Source organism: Cydia fagiglandana, chromosome Z (assembly GCF_963556715.1).
Source record: "Cydia fagiglandana chromosome Z, ilCydFagi1.1, whole genome shotgun sequence".
Classification (NCBI taxonomy): domain Eukaryota; kingdom Metazoa; phylum Arthropoda; class Insecta; order Lepidoptera; family Tortricidae; genus Cydia; species Cydia fagiglandana.
Window position 1 is genome coordinate 27,869,409 of NC_085959.1, and position 17,154 is coordinate 27,886,562.

Below are 17,154 nucleotides of genomic sequence, written 5' to 3' on the forward strand. Positions count from 1 at the left end.
GTAGTTTCTGAGATGTAATAAGCGAAAAACCGAAAAATGTGACCTTCAAACCAAACCATAGGGGGGTCCCCGCTCAAGGGGACTTTTGATATGTTCACCTCCTAACGAGTCTAAAAAAGTTCATCATCATCATCATCTCAGCCATAAGACGTCCACTGCTGAACATAGGCCTCCCCCTTATGGGGGATGAATGCCATAATCGCCACGCTTGGCAGGCGGGTTGGCGATCGCAGTCGAGTACACCGAATTTGAGGGACGCTGCTGCCCGTCCACCGTCCCTAAAAAAGTTACTAAGTAAAAAATGTGTCCCAAGCATTTCCCTCTATAATACAGGGTATGTAATACAGGCTATGGGGCTTTAAATCTAGGGCTCGATTCTACTCGCTAAACTGAGCTACTTTTTTTATAGCACCAATCCCTAAATCACGAAATTTTTTTTAGTTTTTCATACATTTTGGTTGATCAGATGTCGACGTTTTCTATGGAAAAGCCAAAAATTTTCCCACGATTTTAGGGTTGGTCCCATAGTAAAAGTAGCTCAGTTTAGCGAGTAAAATCAAGCCCTGGATTTAAAGCCCCATGGTCAGACACACCATGTATATCTTTTCGTTGCCTGATCTAAATGTAGTCAATATGATGGGTGCTGATGCTGAGAAAGGGGCGGCTACAAGGCTTGGGGCCTAGGGCGGCAAAGACTGCAAATCCGCCACTGGTACGAACTATAACTAATTCGTTCATCGGTTGAGTGTGGTGGAACCAAATCGATTAGTGGTTATGTAGGGTGTAAGTTTATAAAATATTTATTTTATATTTCTTCTTAATACATTTATTTTATCATATAAAATGCAAATATAATTGGCACGTAGATCGCAATATGTATAGAAAATTCAAGCATTTTTTAAAAAATTCTGTATAAAATTGTATAACATTCCCACGGGTGTAAACTAAATGACTTAGCAGGAATCGGTTTTGCTACAATCTGATAAGGTTTTACGCATTTTTAGACTGCAATTAGGAATAGTTAGCTCATCCTTGTCAGACACGGACTGGTGTCGCGCCGACGCTGAGGTGAGTTTGACAGAGGACAATTCGTCGGCGTTACTGAACAGCCCGTTAGACATATTGGAACTGGAGCTCGAATGATACGTCACAGATTTAAAAAGCTTGACGGGCGTGGATGTTCGCGCTCTGTTGTTATTGCCACTTGGTACACTTTCTCCAGAATTATCATCCATCATAGTTTTTGAAGTATTTTTAAAGTCTTCTGGCAATTTTGTTTCGAACAAAGATACAAACTCCTGATTACTATCGTTCCTATTAAACTTGTCTGTAAAAGTTATTTTCTTAGCAAGTTCTTTAGTTAAAAATTCTTTAACTGTCATGTTATTGGTAAATGAAGTCTGTTGTTCTGCATTTTTTGATGTATCTAACCGACGCTTCAAGGCAGGCTTTTTTGAGATGTTAGATACGGACCAAATTGCATCTGCGCCTTGTTCATCTTGTATTGCTGAGTTTTTGAATTTGACCTGTGAAAAACTGGCACTGGACGTGTTTGAAGAGGAAGATAAAGCTAATCGCTCTTTAGTCCTTTTTAAAGTAGAGGAAGCCCAACCCATTCCGAGCTTTTTAAAGGCGTTTTCTAAATCAGGATTCGACGAAATGCTTAACGAGTCTGATGTCTCACCCACGTTTTCCTTATTTGCAGTGAATCTAGATTTAGTCTTATCTTTCCGGTCTTTTGACAAAGCCAAGACAGATAGTGTAGATTCAGAAGATAAGGTTGTAGAATTCATATTAGATGCAGTATCAAATCTAAAAGGCTCGGTGATGAGTTTTCTTTTAAGCAATTCAGCCACTACGTCTGGCAAACTGCTGTCTGAATGAAGAGAACTAATGTCGTCATTTATACCGAGGACATTAGAGAAATTTTCGCGTTTCGTATGCGTACTAATCTCATAATGTTCTCGAGCATATTCTTGAAGACTAACAAATGGCTTTAACATGATTTCATTAAACTGATTAAGATCCATCATCTGCAACTTGGAGTCTTCAGGCGAGTCGCTGATCACTTTGTTGTTTTCATTACTCGATTTATTAACAATGTTTAGAACCTTAGTTTCTGGGTGTGACTGGTGTTGCACCGTACCTTCTTCGTCCTTGTTTGGATCAGCATGACTGATAGTAGATTGGTTTGTGTTGATTGGTGAATCATGTTGTTTGAATTTTACGCTCAAAGGAGAATCAACTTCCATGACAGTGGAGAGTTCATGGGGCACAATATGATCCTGAGGGCGTTTTAAGTTCATCCGCAGCAACGCAGGAGGGGGCCTATTCCGGCATTTCGTATTGTTAGTTCCACGACAGTTTCCATTTGTAGAAACGGATGAAGACGATTGGCTGATATACTCGGAATTACTGGTTTCATATAAATTTGAATGTTGGTCTTGTGGGAATTCAATACTACCATTGTTTGGTACACCGGATGTTAAAGATTCGTATTCAGTGGAAACAATATTATATTGATTATTACTCTTCTCATTGTCATCCCTAATATTTAAAGGAATTTTTAAATCAACATTTTCAGCACAAACCATTTTGTCTGACTTTTGATCTGAATCCGATGTCGAATCTGCTGTTGAAACTTGGCTGTAGGCTAAGGATTTATTTTTTCTAACCTCTTCCAATACCTTAGCTAAGTTTGATAGTCGTTTAGTGCACTTTTCCGTAAGATCTGCTATCTTTTCCATATTTTCAAGTTTACCTTCTGCTAACTTTATAAAATTAATTTCGCCGTCAACTGAACAACTCGTTTGTGTTGAAATATTGATGGGCTTCGATTGGATTTCATCATTACTATTGCTATTAGATGATGCTGCCTTCGGTTGTTCTGAAGGAAAATCATCGTCGTCATATTGATTTATTTGACGTTTATTTGTGTCAGTACTAGTTGTACGACTATTTATTTTATTTTTCCCACTTGATTTCCTGTAGTTTTTAATATGATCCGCCGGAGGAGGAGGACACACAGGATCCTGTTCACTCGCGACATTAGACAAAAGTTTTTTTGAACAGTTGTCTACTTTTGTCTTCGTAGATGCCTCTCTCGTCTTTACGATAATATTCTTCGATATATTCAAAGACTTAATTTTGTGCATTCTTTTATTTTTCGTATTTCTTGGTGGTTTTATATTATTTGCTTTTCTGTTTCTACGTTTGGTGGCGTTGTCGGACCGATTAAACATAGCATCTGTAGCATTCGTATGAAGAAATACTCCCTGGCTCAGAACACTTCCAAGTTCTTCCCAATCACGATTGCCCAGAACCAAGTGACGTCGTTGACTATTATTATTACTAAAATTGGTAGGTACATTAATGATTGAACTAGCTGGAGTATTCACGGAGCTGCAATCCTGATTCATTATTTGAATGGCTTTAAGACCCTCCCGATTCAAAGAAAGAAGTTTATGAATATACTGTCTAATCATAGGGCTAATATAAGATTTACTAGATAACTTGCTCGCATATTTGCTTGTTCTATTTCTTTTACTTTGCATGATAGCGTTTTTAGTGTTAGTTTTCTTAGCGGACTTTAGGTGGTGTTTTATTTTACGGGTGTGGTGTTTGCAGCATAACTCAGAAGCACCGCTCGTATTGCACTCAGAAAATTTATTCCCCGCGTAACTAAACGGTGGATATACATTTTTATTACTGTACATATCGGCACAAAAATTGTGTCGATCAATTTTCGGTTTCGTTAACAGTTTTTCGAATATTTTACAGGTAGAGTATCTTTTGCAATGATGTTCATGACGTATGACATTTCTTTTTTCTTGTTTTTCAATGTTTTCAGCCGTTCGGCGCGTTTTTCTACACGGCTTGTCTCCTCGCTTAAAGAAATGAGGGAGCACCACTTCCGGAGGACTCATGTAAGCAGTAGATGTCGACGAGCTCATGTGAATATAAACAGGCCTCGGGTTGGACGGGCTAGCCGTAGTTTGGGTGCAGGTAGACATCGCTGGTCTCGCAACCGGCTCACTTTTTGCAAAAGATTCTAGGGTCGGCGCATTGAAAGACGTGGAAACGCTTTTATCCTGCGTCGTCTTTATGGGTTGTACGTCATCCCTATTAGCTTCACTCAAAGACTGTTTTCCTTTGTTTTCTGTCCCATTCACGCCGCAATCCTGGTCCGTGACAGGTGGAGGTGGAGCAGTTGCTACCAAATTATTATCATTACTCAATGTTTTCTGCTGAACGTCGTCTTTGTGTTCTAAAGATGGAGCTCCAAAGGATGAGGATATTTCTAATTTAGTGATAGTGGCGTTTTCATTCCTAGTGTCTGCTGTTATAACCTCAATCGGCACATCTTGCATTTTCGGCACTTCTTTGGTCGTGTCGTTTTTCCTGAGTTGTATGATAACTTCATAAGCATCATTTTTAAGAATCCCTGTGGCTCCGATGTAAAAATTACCTTGTTGCTTTTGGTCATCATCTACGAGTTTAACAAAGCCCGCGTCCTGCGCTGAGGCGGGGGCGGCGGCTGCAGTGTCGGCAGCGGGCGCCGCAGGGCCGCTCTGCGACGATTCTACCGTCTGCTGACTCTTCGGACTATGTCCTTTGCATTTAGCGGAGGAGCACTTTTTTCTGAAATAGGAATTTCCGAAATATATACGATTATTTTTGGTCTACATTACAACATTGAATAAGATGGAAGTGAAATAAATTAATTTCAATACCTTGAATGGTGAAGACTGTCCCCTGCGTCACATCTGCGGGAACATGGAACTGCGGAACCAACACAAATAGAACTTGACTCAATATAAAACGGGAAAGAGTATTAAGTAAACAGATTGATTAGGCAAAATGAATCCATAATGAGTTAATGATGCACTATTCAACTATGTATTCTATTATAAATGTATACAAGTGTTAAATGGCGTAGTTTGATTTGTCCCCATCAGTCAGTCGCCATTTGGTAACGATTGGAAAAAAATCCAATGTGTACGAGCACCCCTGGAGTCAACAGGGACGAGAAATTTTCCACTATTTACCTAGAGCCACTGGAACGAAATAATTAGTACTGAAGGCGTCCGGTAGGTGGCGCGGTTGCACGGAGCAGGTAAGCGCGTTAACGAAATAGTATGAGCAACGCTAACCTGGCGCAAACACTTGGGACGGATTTTACTTAATACAATGGCACCAGCGTACCAGCGTGCGTATTATTTTCGTAATATAGTTACAACAATAAACACATAGAGACTCCCTTCCCTTTTGGATTCATTATTAGACGATATAATTAAAGTCTGTATGTATATGACCATAAAAACAAAATGAATAAGTATTTATAAATTAATTATTATGTAGTTTATTCTCTTGTTGTACTTACAATCTACTTTTTCTTAGGATCTAAAGTCATCATCATCATCTTCCTCGCGTTATCCCGGCATTTTGCCACTGCTCATGGGAGCCTGGGGTCCGCTTGGCAACTCGAGAATTGGCGTAGGCACTAGTTTTTTCTTAGTAACTTTTTCTTACGAACTAAAGTAATTTACCTTTTTTACGTTTGTCGCATTTGTTGTCACTACTGCTGGATTGGTTATTATCCAGCCTCGAGTAGTACATTGACTCTAGGTTGTCCCTGTAACAGAATACACTAGTCAATGTAGTTCCTCTTTCAGGAATTGATATTTAGTAATTTAAAATGAAACTATTTTTCGCCGCTGTATCTAATGTTGATGAATGATATTTTTTTATATCTTTTCGATGTCTATCAATTACAAGTTCGAGAGTACCTGACAAATAAACGGTATAAGTGACATCTTACTATTTTGTAAAAGGGGATGTTGTATGAGGAATCAGTAAAAAACAGATTGCACTTATAAAAGATGCCCCCCCCCCCCAGATATTATACATTACCCTTAAAATTAGGAGATGGAAGATTGTCATAAGCAACTTACAAAAAGAATTGAAATCACAACAAAAACATTTTCCTGTAAAACGTTCTCAAGACGAAACCATAAGGCACGCTCTGTCAAAAAGTTATCAGATCTCTTGTAGAGCCAAGCTTCTAACTCTACAAGGCCTACTTCACAAACTCTGCGCCTTAGTCAAAATACCTATGTGGCTTGGCCGTTACGGTACCGTCACATGGGCGTAAGGTGAAAAATGTATTCACTATTCATTATTTTTTATTATAACGAAACTTACGAAACGGCCAAGCCACATGTTTTGACTAAGGTGTAAAGTTTGTGAAGTAGGGCTTGTAGAGTTAGAAGCTTGGGTCTACAAGAGATCTGATAACATTTTGACAGTGCGAGCCTTAGGCCGGGGTCGTTTTCACCCGCCGCCCGCGGCCGACAGCGGCCCGCCGCCCGCGGCGTCTGAATGGTATGTTCGGGAATGCTCGGGAGTGGTAGTTTTCGGGGGGACGCCGCACGCGGCGGGCGAAAACGACCACCCCCGAGCATTCCCGAACATACCATTCTGTCGGCCGCGGGCGGCGGGTGAAAACGACACCGGCCTTATGGATTCGTCTTGGCAACATTTTACATGAAAATGTTTTTGGTGGGATAATTCTTATTTTGTAATTATTACCACCAATTATTACGAAGGGATACTGATTTCCACGGTTCCACATTTGTACGGTAACAGTCCCATATGTTGCAAGATAACCTGGTAAACGAACATAATTAGGTACCAAGTATCCAATTCAATATTAACATCAATTATTAAATTAACACATGCTTGATGTTAAATACTTACTTATTTTTGCCAGCCACCTCATACACTCCTGAAACAAAAAAGTTGCTGAGAAAATTGAAGTATTAGTTGCCTGTGGAACGGAAAGTACAGTCAGCGATAAAAGCTTATTATTCATTGTATCAGTATTTATACGTCTATTTTTGGTTCTGAAAATCAATGTGTTCTGTAAATCTGATCACATTTACCTTCATTACATATTAGGCCTGCCACGCGTCGCGTGTTCGTGGCTCGGTCAAAGTGGACATGCGTTTATTAACGTGTCAGTCCTATGATATGGGGTGTCTTTGGATAGATCTTTTAAAACGAATAGGGATCTTCTTACGAGTAAACCGCAGACACATAGTAAAATAAGAAATGAAAGTGGTTCCTTGGAGCGTAACTGAACTGAACGCACGAAGCAATTAACCATTCGTGTAGTATGCAGCGAATGTAGTAAGTCTTTACAATTTATAAATACTAAGACAGAATTAACTTATATACAATTCCTCAACGACATTCACGTTTATAACTTTATCATGAGAATAGTCTACAATTATGTGGTTAAAGTTAGCAGAACAATTACCTTCAGCGATATGGTCAGTGCCGATTAGGTTTCTATCTTCTCTAACATGCTCATCACGTTCGACGTCTTGGCATACTGCTTTTTCTGAACTAGATGGTTCCGTTATATTTTCATCTTGAGTGTCTTTCGATCTTCCATTACCTTTAGCAACATCATCACTACTATTTACTTTAGTGGATATGTTCTTTTTTCTGTGTTTATAGTTTAATATTTTGTAAATAATGATTCTCTCCGTATCTGTGAGCTCTCTTCTTTTTAGGCTGTCGTCAATGTTGTCGTTTTGTTTGGGATCCGATTCGCGGCCGTCGGTGGAGCTATTGTCGGAGGCGGGCGACTCGTCGGACAAGCTGTCGTCGTTCTTCTGGAATATGACTGTCCGCACGGCGTTCCTGTCGGCCTGGCCGGGGAGGCCGGCGGTGTCCTTGGTGGGCGGGGTGTGCTTGTGGCGCGAGCGGTACTCGTGGTAGCTGTCCACGCCGAACTTGACGGAGTGCGGGTGGGACGCGGGGCCCGCCCGCTCCTCGGCGGGGATGGTGTGCACGGCCAGCTTGCTGTCGCTCTCCGGAACAGGCATCCACGAGTATTGGAAATCTCTTTCATTCCAATTATTATCAACCTTCGAATCTGCCGGTGATTTGGATCGCTTGGACGGACTCTTACTGATTAACCTGGATTTTAATCTGCACCCCTGGAAAGATCACGATTAAAAAATGTAACGTGACTAAAAAATGTGCATCTGCATGTCAAAAACTCGGCCTCCCAGATATATATAATTAATGGAGCCCATGCCGTTAAAAATCTCACATTTGATTAAAGATTATCTTGCATGTAACATTGTTAAATACATTATTAGAAAACATGAACATTTATTATTTATATTTTTGACGACCGGTCTGGCCTAGTGGGTAGTGACCCTGCCTGCGAAGCCGATGGTCCTGGGTTCGAATCCCAGTAAGGGCATTTATTTGTATGATGATACAGATATTTGTTCCTGAGTCATGGGTGTTTTCTATGTATTCAAGTATTTGTATATTATATATATCGTTGTCTGAGTACCCACAACACAAGCCTTCTTGAGCTTACTGTGGGACTTAGTCAATCTGTGTAAGAATGTCCTATAATATTTATTTATATTTTATTTATTTTATTTATTGATATGTCACATTTAAAGAACGCTGATTTATCAAGGTATTAGTACATAAGCTAAAACAGGATTACATTGAAGCAAAGTTTTACAGTACATATGCCACATATGGCCCTATTTTCCCGCACTAGTGCGTAAAATAACACTTTTCGTGCGATGTCAAAAGTTTAAAGGGCCATATGTACTGTAAAACGTTGTACGATACACGTGCGAATAGGTAATTCGCAACTCGTGTCGATTTAAAACACTCCCTTCGGTCGTGTTTTAATTTATCGCCACTCGTTTCGGATTTCCTCTTTTTCGCACTTGTATCGTAAATAACTATTATAATCACGTCAATGAGAACTATCCATTAGAACATGTATAAGGTGCATATTAAATTACATGTAACGGTACCTGTGAATCTTGCCTCCTGTTCTCTTTTTCTATATTTCTAAATTCTTGTTGCAATATTCTTTGACGGCTGTCTTTCTGTTCTTGAAGACGGTGATCATCTTTGAAAGCATTGTTCTGAAAAACATAGAATTACTAATGACAGAGAGTATCTTCGAACAATAAAAAAACCATATACCAATAAAACTTGAAATTAAATTAACATTAACAGTTAAAATATTTAAATGACTGTGATGAAACTGTAATATGCATTTCATTACTAAAAATAAACCTTTGGCATTCTCTCTGGTCTGAAGGCAATTCGATAAAGCAGTGGTTCAAACTGCGGCCCGCAAGAACGTATAAAGGATAAGGGAGAACAAACGGCCATACAACCTGGATAGAGAAGTGGAAGCGCAAAAGCCATATGCCTAGTTGTGGCTTGTGGCCTTCAGGTTAAACGTTTGGAGACCCCTGCATTAAGGAGTTGGTAATTGGGTGATCTAGGTATTGCTGCAGCACCAGGTCAAGGTTAGCATGATCACCAGATAATAATTAATAATAAGCAGCATTTATTTAGCCTAGTTCGTCTTTAGATTCCTTCAATTCCCACTAGTGCTTACACCCTTACGGGTGCTGCCTCTGTGTGGGTCCCATGACACGGGCACGGCAACATCCGCTCGTTGCACCCCTTACATATCATTGAAGAGTCAAAAGGGCCTCTACGTGTTCGCTTCGTCACCGCGCACGGCTTCCAAATGTTCAGAACATATTTGTTCCGTGATGGGAAAGAAAAAGCATTTATTTGATTCTTTCCGTGACAAAAATGATCGTATATCCTACCCCAGGAAACAACATTGTTTAGAGACACAGTTTCAAAAAATAACATTAAGTTGACTAAATGCTTTACTTACGATTGGTCTAGTGTTTTTATTTTTGGGCAGGCTATTCAAAAATGCTATTGTATCCTTATATTCCTTATCAACGTTTTGCCTCGTCACAGCAATTTTACTAGCCGTATCTTGTCTTTTCTTCTGTTTGTCTTGGTTGCACGCAGACATGGACTCGCTGAGCGCTTGCGAGTAGGCGTCCTGCTCGAGGCTGCGATCCCGATAAACTAAGCGCTCGTCGACGCGCGGAACATCCCGACTATCTCTTGTTGAATGATTATATGTCGTAACAGACTTTTTCTTGCTTAACATATTGTCGGAATCCTTACTCCTCAACAATCCATTGGCGTGACCTGTAACATAAATTACATGACTATAATTTATATTATAGTCTCGTAATTGCAGTATACGGCAATATATACAAGCATATGAAACTCAATATGATTTAGCAACTAAGCATTCAGGTTTAATGGATTAAATTAACAAAATCATGTGTCGATGACGACAAGACACTGCCAGTGTTGTGTCATTTTCAGACATGTAACGGATAGTTTGTTCACTTGGAGCTACAAATACAAATAGTAAGGATATGTGTCCCTCATTTATAATGGATCTGTAAGTTATTGTGAGTGGCTGCCTAGATCTCTGCAGCTGACAGTAATGACAAAGTAATTGTTTGATACAGTTGAGTTCACAAACAACTACAAGCCCTATATTCCAAGAATATATTTACACTACCTTATTGCGTGTGTTTGTGCCGTGTAAATATATTTTGGGTGTGTTGGCTTGTAAATATGTTTATGAACTCCACTGTACACTTATTGCTTGATTACATCGTTACGATTTTTTTTGTGGAAAAAAGTTTTGCGAGTTTTTACCGACATTTTTTTGATTCATTTTTACAGATTTTTTTGTATCAGAAGTAATTATCCCTGGATATCCGTTGCATATCATAATCTTCTTCTTCCTGGCGTTATCCCGGCATTTCGCCACGGCCCATGGGAGCCTGGGGTCCGCTTGACAACTAATCCCATGATTTGACGTAGGTACTAGTTTTAGTTTTTACGAAAGCGACTGCCATCTGACCTTCCAACCCAGAGGGTAAACTAGGCCTTATTGGGATTAGTCCGGTTTCCTCACGATGTTTTCCTTCACCGAAAAGCGACTGGTAAATATCAAATGATATTTCGTACATAAGTTCCGAAAAACTCATTGGTACGAGCCGGGGTTTGAACCCGCGACCTCCAGATTGCAAGTCGCACGCTCTCACCGCTAGGCCACCAGCGCTGTATATCATAATAAAACAATTATATGATAAAAATATTCAACGACGAACAGCTCTTCTATACCATTTAATGTTACCAAAACAATTGTTAGGTACATACAAGCATAGGCCAATCAAATTACATTTTTTTCGAATAATTTATTCCCAAGCTGGAAATTATTGCAATACCTTCATTTAGTCCTAAATGCATGCCCAGGTGTGCATAATATTTTGCTCTTATTCAGTTTTTTGCTTGTAGATTCGTAGAAAACACTTCCTGGGAGGGAGCAAACTCGGATTACACGCATTCCGGGTCAAATGAAAGTATTAAAACGTTTTCCTGTTTGCTGGAAATTAATTCCTCAAAACGCTACTTTTGGATCTAATTTGATTTGACTAGCGAAGCAATACAAAATTGACTAGAAAGTATGATGGTGTACGCATTACAAATAAATAAATAAATAAAATAAAATAAATATTATAGGACATTCTTACACAGATTGACTAACCACCAACCATGTCTCATTACAAGGTGTTTAAAACAATGAAAAAAAAGAAAGGTTATTAAGTGACGTATGGTTAAAATCCGATGGATGAGCCTAAGTTACAGTATAATGGAAAGCTAAGCCGTGATTTCAACCATCGATTAGGACTTGTCACCTGCTAGTTCATTATATTCGCAACACTTATGCGGTGTCAATAAGGGTCTTGCCTTTCTCGAAACAGGACTAGGTACCGAGTTCTGTTTCACAGGAGCAATGGAACTAATAATCCTATTTGAATGATATACATTAATTGGAAAGTGGTTTCTTGACAATGCTTGTTTGTTGTGTGTAATTCTAACAACTGGTTTACACTGACAACTCGTTTCGGGATGCCACATGGGCACCGGATAAGCTTGGCCTTCAACTACGTGGCAAATGTTGCTAATAGCACTACCTTCACGCCTTAGAGGTCTGCTTCGAGTTATGGTCTGCCGTAAATTCTTTAGATCATCTGATTGTGGCTTGTTTATGTTACTTTCAGATTCTCTGAGTCGAAGCACTCGATTTTGAATATATTCTGAAACTAATGTTGATGAAAGCTTTGTAGGTCCAGTATCACAAGGTTTAGCAATTCCTCCGCGCAGGCTTAACGGCATCTCATCACTAATCGCAAACAGATCACTATTCCTTTGTTTGTTCGCGGCATTGTCTTTGTCGCCAGCAGACTCTTTGATGTCATCCTCTTGTGGGAGAGCTAGTGCTGGGACATTGGGCTCCCATTCGGGAGAAAGTAAATCAATATCCCATTGGGTGCCCATGTCTGTCCTTGCCACTTCTTTGGGTAAATCCTTGTTATTTGAGTTTAGATCTTCATTAGCATTTTCGGTGGTAGTTATGGCATCTTCATTAACAATATTTATTTTACTAGAAAGCTTGGACAATTTACTTGCTGCACTGGCTGACTTTTCACGGCTCAATTCATTTGCAGCTTCCCTAAAAATTTACCACATAGTATTTAAGCTCCGTTTTTTATAATATGCCAGACACTAGAATGATAGTTGAATTGTCTAATCTACTGCCCAATTGTCATGCTTTTGTACTATAATCACAGATCAGTTGGACAAATTACTAAACAATAAAACTATCATCACTTTAGAGCAGCGGTCGGCAATCTGCGGCCCGTGAGCCTGTCACTTGCGGCCCGCGAGCCTCCCTGGCTATTTTGTATGTAATACATATTAACAAAAGACCATGTCTGATTCATAAATATTAACAAAGTGCGGCCCGCGTCAACTTCGTTTACTGCTATGTGGCCCTTGGCTGCTAAAAGATTGCCGACCGCTGCTTTAGAGTATTGGACATAAAATAGTTATTTACGATACAAGTGCGAAAAAGAGGAAATTCGAAACGAGTGGCGATAAATTAAAACACGACCGAAGGGAGTGTTTTAAATTGACACGAGTTACGAATTACCTATTCGCACGTGTATCGTACAACGTTTTACAGTACATATGGCCCTTTAAACTTTTGACATCGCACGAAAAGTGCTATTTTACGCACTAGTGCGGAAAAATAGGACCATATGTACTGTAAAGGAAGTTTTAAGTATTTTTTTTTCGCACCAGCTTCATTTTATCATTAGTTAGCATTGGCAGACTTTAGATCTAAATGTAGTGCAGTATTTAAACAAGGCTATTAAAATTTTAAATTAGTTGAACACTAAGCTACATGATAATGGATCAGTTTGATTGGCAACATTACCCATCTTTATTGTTCTTATTTAGAATGAAAATATACACACATTAAAATAAAAAAAATAGACCATAAACATAGATATACATATAAATATATCAATAACTGCCGTGCTGCAATGCTATGTACATAATACAGTAATGAATTCGCTATATGCCTTTAATAAAGAAAATAAAAAAGCCTTTTATTCTGGGTATTGGCTACAGGCTCAACCATTCTCAACACATAATATATGTATGTAAGGTGCCAGCACGAGTGAATAGAAAAAATACCCCAATTATGAAATTTTATTTGAATTGATTATTTGAAATTGTTTCCCCCATTCTTAGTATATTTTTATGGGATTTAATAAGTTTTCTAATTCATCATTATAAAGACACATAAGGATGGAACCATTGGTGGCCTTCAACATCAACTTAAACTAAAAGCAAAAAACTGGACCAATGTGAGTTCATTTGACTCTCACACTACTAAGAGTTCAGTACAATGCAACTGTAACTATGAAAAATTGCATTGTACTGAACTCTTAGTAGTGTGAGAGTCAAATGAACTCACATTGGTCCAGTTTTTTGCTTTTAGTTTAAGTTGATGTTGAAGGCCACCAATGGTTCCATCCTTATGTGTCTTTATAATGATTAAGTGTGAAGTATAAAATGAGATGAACTATGAATGCTTTGAAGTCAAAATGCATTTTCTTGGTATATTTTAATTTTTGGGCAACTAGAGGTTAAAACAATAGTGTAATGTGACAGATAGATGGACAGACAGAGTTGCGCAATAAGGGTTCCATTTTACCCAGCAGTTTGTTAAAGAATTCTAAAAAGAACTTAAATATTGAGCAAGATGGTGCAGAATTACTGCTGGGCATATATAATTAAGCAATAAAATCCAATGCAGAGGAGCACAGAAATTTCTTCTTACTTTAATAAATATTATAGAACATTTTTACACAAATTGACTAAGCCCCACGGTAAGCTTAAGAAGGCTCGTGTTGTGGGTACTCAGACAATGATATACATAATATATAAATACATAGAAAACAACCATGACTCAGGAACAAATATCTGTGTCATCACACAAATAAATGCCCTTACTGGGATATGAACCCAGGACCATCGGCTTCATAAGCAGGGTTGCTACCCATTAGGCCAGACCGGTTGTCACATTATAACTATAATTAGCTTTAGAATCTTTAAATTAATTCATGGTAAAACATAATATAATGGCGAAGGCATGAGCAATTGGCTTTTTGAACATGAAATTCAGGCTGCTTTTTGATTCACAACATGCCCATGCCTTACTACAGGTGTAGCAATGAAAAAGATGCCATCATGGTAATGTTGTCTATGGAACTGAACCGTGCGACACACTGGGGACTTATTTACCTTGCTTGCAACTTTCTGTCCAAAGCCTTTTTCAATTCATCTAATTTTTGTTGCTTCTGCCTTTTTACTTCTGCTGCAGCTTCTCTCCCTCGTAGATGGGACAAGTCAACTTTTTCAGCAAGATTCTCTGAAAATATCAACATTTATCATTACTCTTTAACATAATATGTGTATAAGCAAACATACACACAAATTATTTGCAAATTAGTTAAAGATACAATAAAATACTTTTACACAAACCAACAAGAATAAAAAATAAGGAGAGCAAAGTGCAGGGACTAGTATAATAAGAAGGTTCAAGTATTGGGTTTTAAAATATTAGATAGGTAGTATTTTAGAAACTGCAGCGGCCTCTAATGTTCTCTGAATTGTAGTAGAAGTAGTCTAGTGGAATTGTTAATAACCTGATTGTGTCAGCCCGCGAGCCTGCTGGTGGCTGCTCCCTACATTGCTCAATCCTCTGGAATATAACTCTTCTAGTTTTTTAACGACTTTCTCTTGATTCTGCTTGTAATCCCTTTCTTTCCTCTCATCAAGTTCAACCACTTGCCGTAGTTTCTCAACTTTCGCGCGTTGTCTTATTTTCTTGGCGATATCTTTGGACTGTTCTCTAACCTAAAATTAACAAAGCGGCTTCCGTTATAACTTAGTTTGCAACTAAATCGCACTAGACACAATTTTATGGATATGGTATAATAATAATCTCTACGAGTCAATGATTCAAACCTGCTGGAGTCGTAACTGACGACGACGGAGGAATTCACTTGTTTCCTGTGATTCACTCTTCGAAGTCATATTGACATATGATCGTAGTAAAAAGTTTGTGATTTTATGAAATAACTGTCTTGCTATTCATAAATTGTCAATTAAAGGCACAATCACTTCGGGCACCTGCAATGTGAACTCACAGTCCCAACTCACAAATTTTTGAACAGCTTACGTCAACGATTCAACGAACTTGTAAACTGCCACAGAGTAGTAAACAGGAGCCGACGCTTTTGTTGTATAGCCCGCTCCACACTCGTACGCGAATCGCGGCGCGAAGCCGCGAACGCGAGTCTGTGGCCCATTTTATAAAGCTACAAGTTACAATTTACAAGCCGAAGTCTCTTTCTAACCCTATGTGTTAGAACGAGACTTCCGCTTGTAAATTGTAACTTGTAGCTTTATAAAATAGGCCACTGGTAGCTACAGTTACCAAAAGCAAGAGAAACTATAGGTGAGTACTCGGAGTAATTAACAATGGAGCCGCCATTAACAGGCGTTCCCCTCTGTCGAAAATAGGCGGCCAATGGTCAACCTCATGTCAACCATATGTATGGACTGACGTTTATCTGACATGACGTACCTATACATTTGATGTGCCCCTCCCCCGCAAAAAACGGCAGACTATTTTGTACCGAAAATTTTAGACATGGCGTCTCCGTTGGTTATATCCTCCAAGGGTGAGTAGGGTGAGTATCATATTCTTAGACGGTCAAACAATTTTGTCAGTAGAAAAAGGCATGACATTCAAATTTTCTATTGGACCACTACCATTCATGCCTACATTTAATGTAGGTGGTCAAGCAAATCTTGTCAGTAGAAAAAGGCGCGAAATTCAAATTTTCTAGGAGACGATATCCCTTCGCGCCTACATTTTTCAAAACTGCGGCCTTTTTCTACTGACAAGATCTGCTTGACCAACTATAAATATGCCGCTTTTTTCTACTGACGGAAATCCTTTGACTGACTTTACTTTTGGAAGTGAAAACTTCTTCAGCGGCTTCTTCTTCTTTTTGTGATGGAGAAAAAATGAAACTCGCGACAGGTAAGATTCGTAAAGGCCCCAGTACTCAGTGGTGAAGGATGGGCCGTGCCACACCCTGGCCATTATGCAATGGCGGACGACTGCCGTCAGTTGTCTTTGTCAGCCGTGGTGAGCAATCGGGGAGTTGACGGTTTTATGGCACACTTCAAAGGAATCGTGGCGTACCGTGGCCTGTGGTGTTCACACAGTCGCCATTGTTTGTTTAGTTTCTTGAATTTTTGACCGCTTGATTAAATGTTAATAGCCCAAAATGTCATTATTGTGGAGCAATGAAGAGACTTATCAGTTTATTATAGATTTATATCAATCAGAGCCTGCAATTTTTATTTTTATTTTTGTTTTTTTATTTTGATGCACCATTGTGTGTGTGAACACCTACGTGATATAATAGGCCTACTGTTGCGCATTGCAAAGCATGGCTTGGCATGGACCATCCTTGACCACTGTGTACTGGAGCCTTTAGACGTGACGTCACGTGTCATTGTATTTTCTTTATTGATTTAAATGCCATCTAGTGAGTTTCCCTCTAACGGGTACTAATATAACTCGAGTACTAACAGTGATGTGCTTAGGGGTTTCTAGTAATGCGAGGAAATAAAGCTAGATGGCGTTTAACCTCAAATATACATAGTGAAACCTTCTTTTTCACCACACCAGCTCGGAAAGGCTTACTTTTGCACTTCAAAAATTGATAGCAACGTTGCATTTTATTCAGATGTGAGGCAAAATAA

General features: G+C 39.1%; 1 protein-coding gene across 3 annotated transcripts; it reads right to left on the reverse strand.

Annotated features, from left to right (window-relative positions):
• Nucleotides 1-811: 811 nt before the first annotated feature.
• On the reverse strand, nucleotides 812-15,534 carry LOC134678602 (uncharacterized). 3 transcript variants are annotated; one of them, XM_063537229.1, is made up of 12 exons: nucleotides 15,340-15,534; nucleotides 15,018-15,228; nucleotides 14,614-14,740; nucleotides 11,652-12,469; nucleotides 9,752-10,080; nucleotides 8,862-8,975; nucleotides 7,322-8,009; nucleotides 6,760-6,787; nucleotides 6,592-6,669; nucleotides 5,550-5,635; nucleotides 4,734-4,782; nucleotides 812-4,641 (listed from the first exon to the last, which is right to left on the reverse strand). In XM_063537229.1, exons 1-12 carry the CDS (start codon nucleotides 15,406-15,408, stop codon nucleotides 954-956), a joined length of 6,285 nt encoding a protein of 2,094 aa, XP_063393299.1. In that variant the 5' UTR covers nucleotides 15,409-15,534; the 3' UTR covers nucleotides 812-953. The 3 variants fall into 3 exon arrangements, with proteins under 3 accessions (XP_063393299.1, XP_063393301.1, XP_063393300.1); XM_063537231.1 differs by having other exon boundaries at nucleotides 11,931-12,469; nucleotides 15,340-15,533; XM_063537230.1 differs by lacking the exon at nucleotides 6,592-6,669.
• Nucleotides 15,535-17,154: the final 1,620 nt, after the last annotated feature.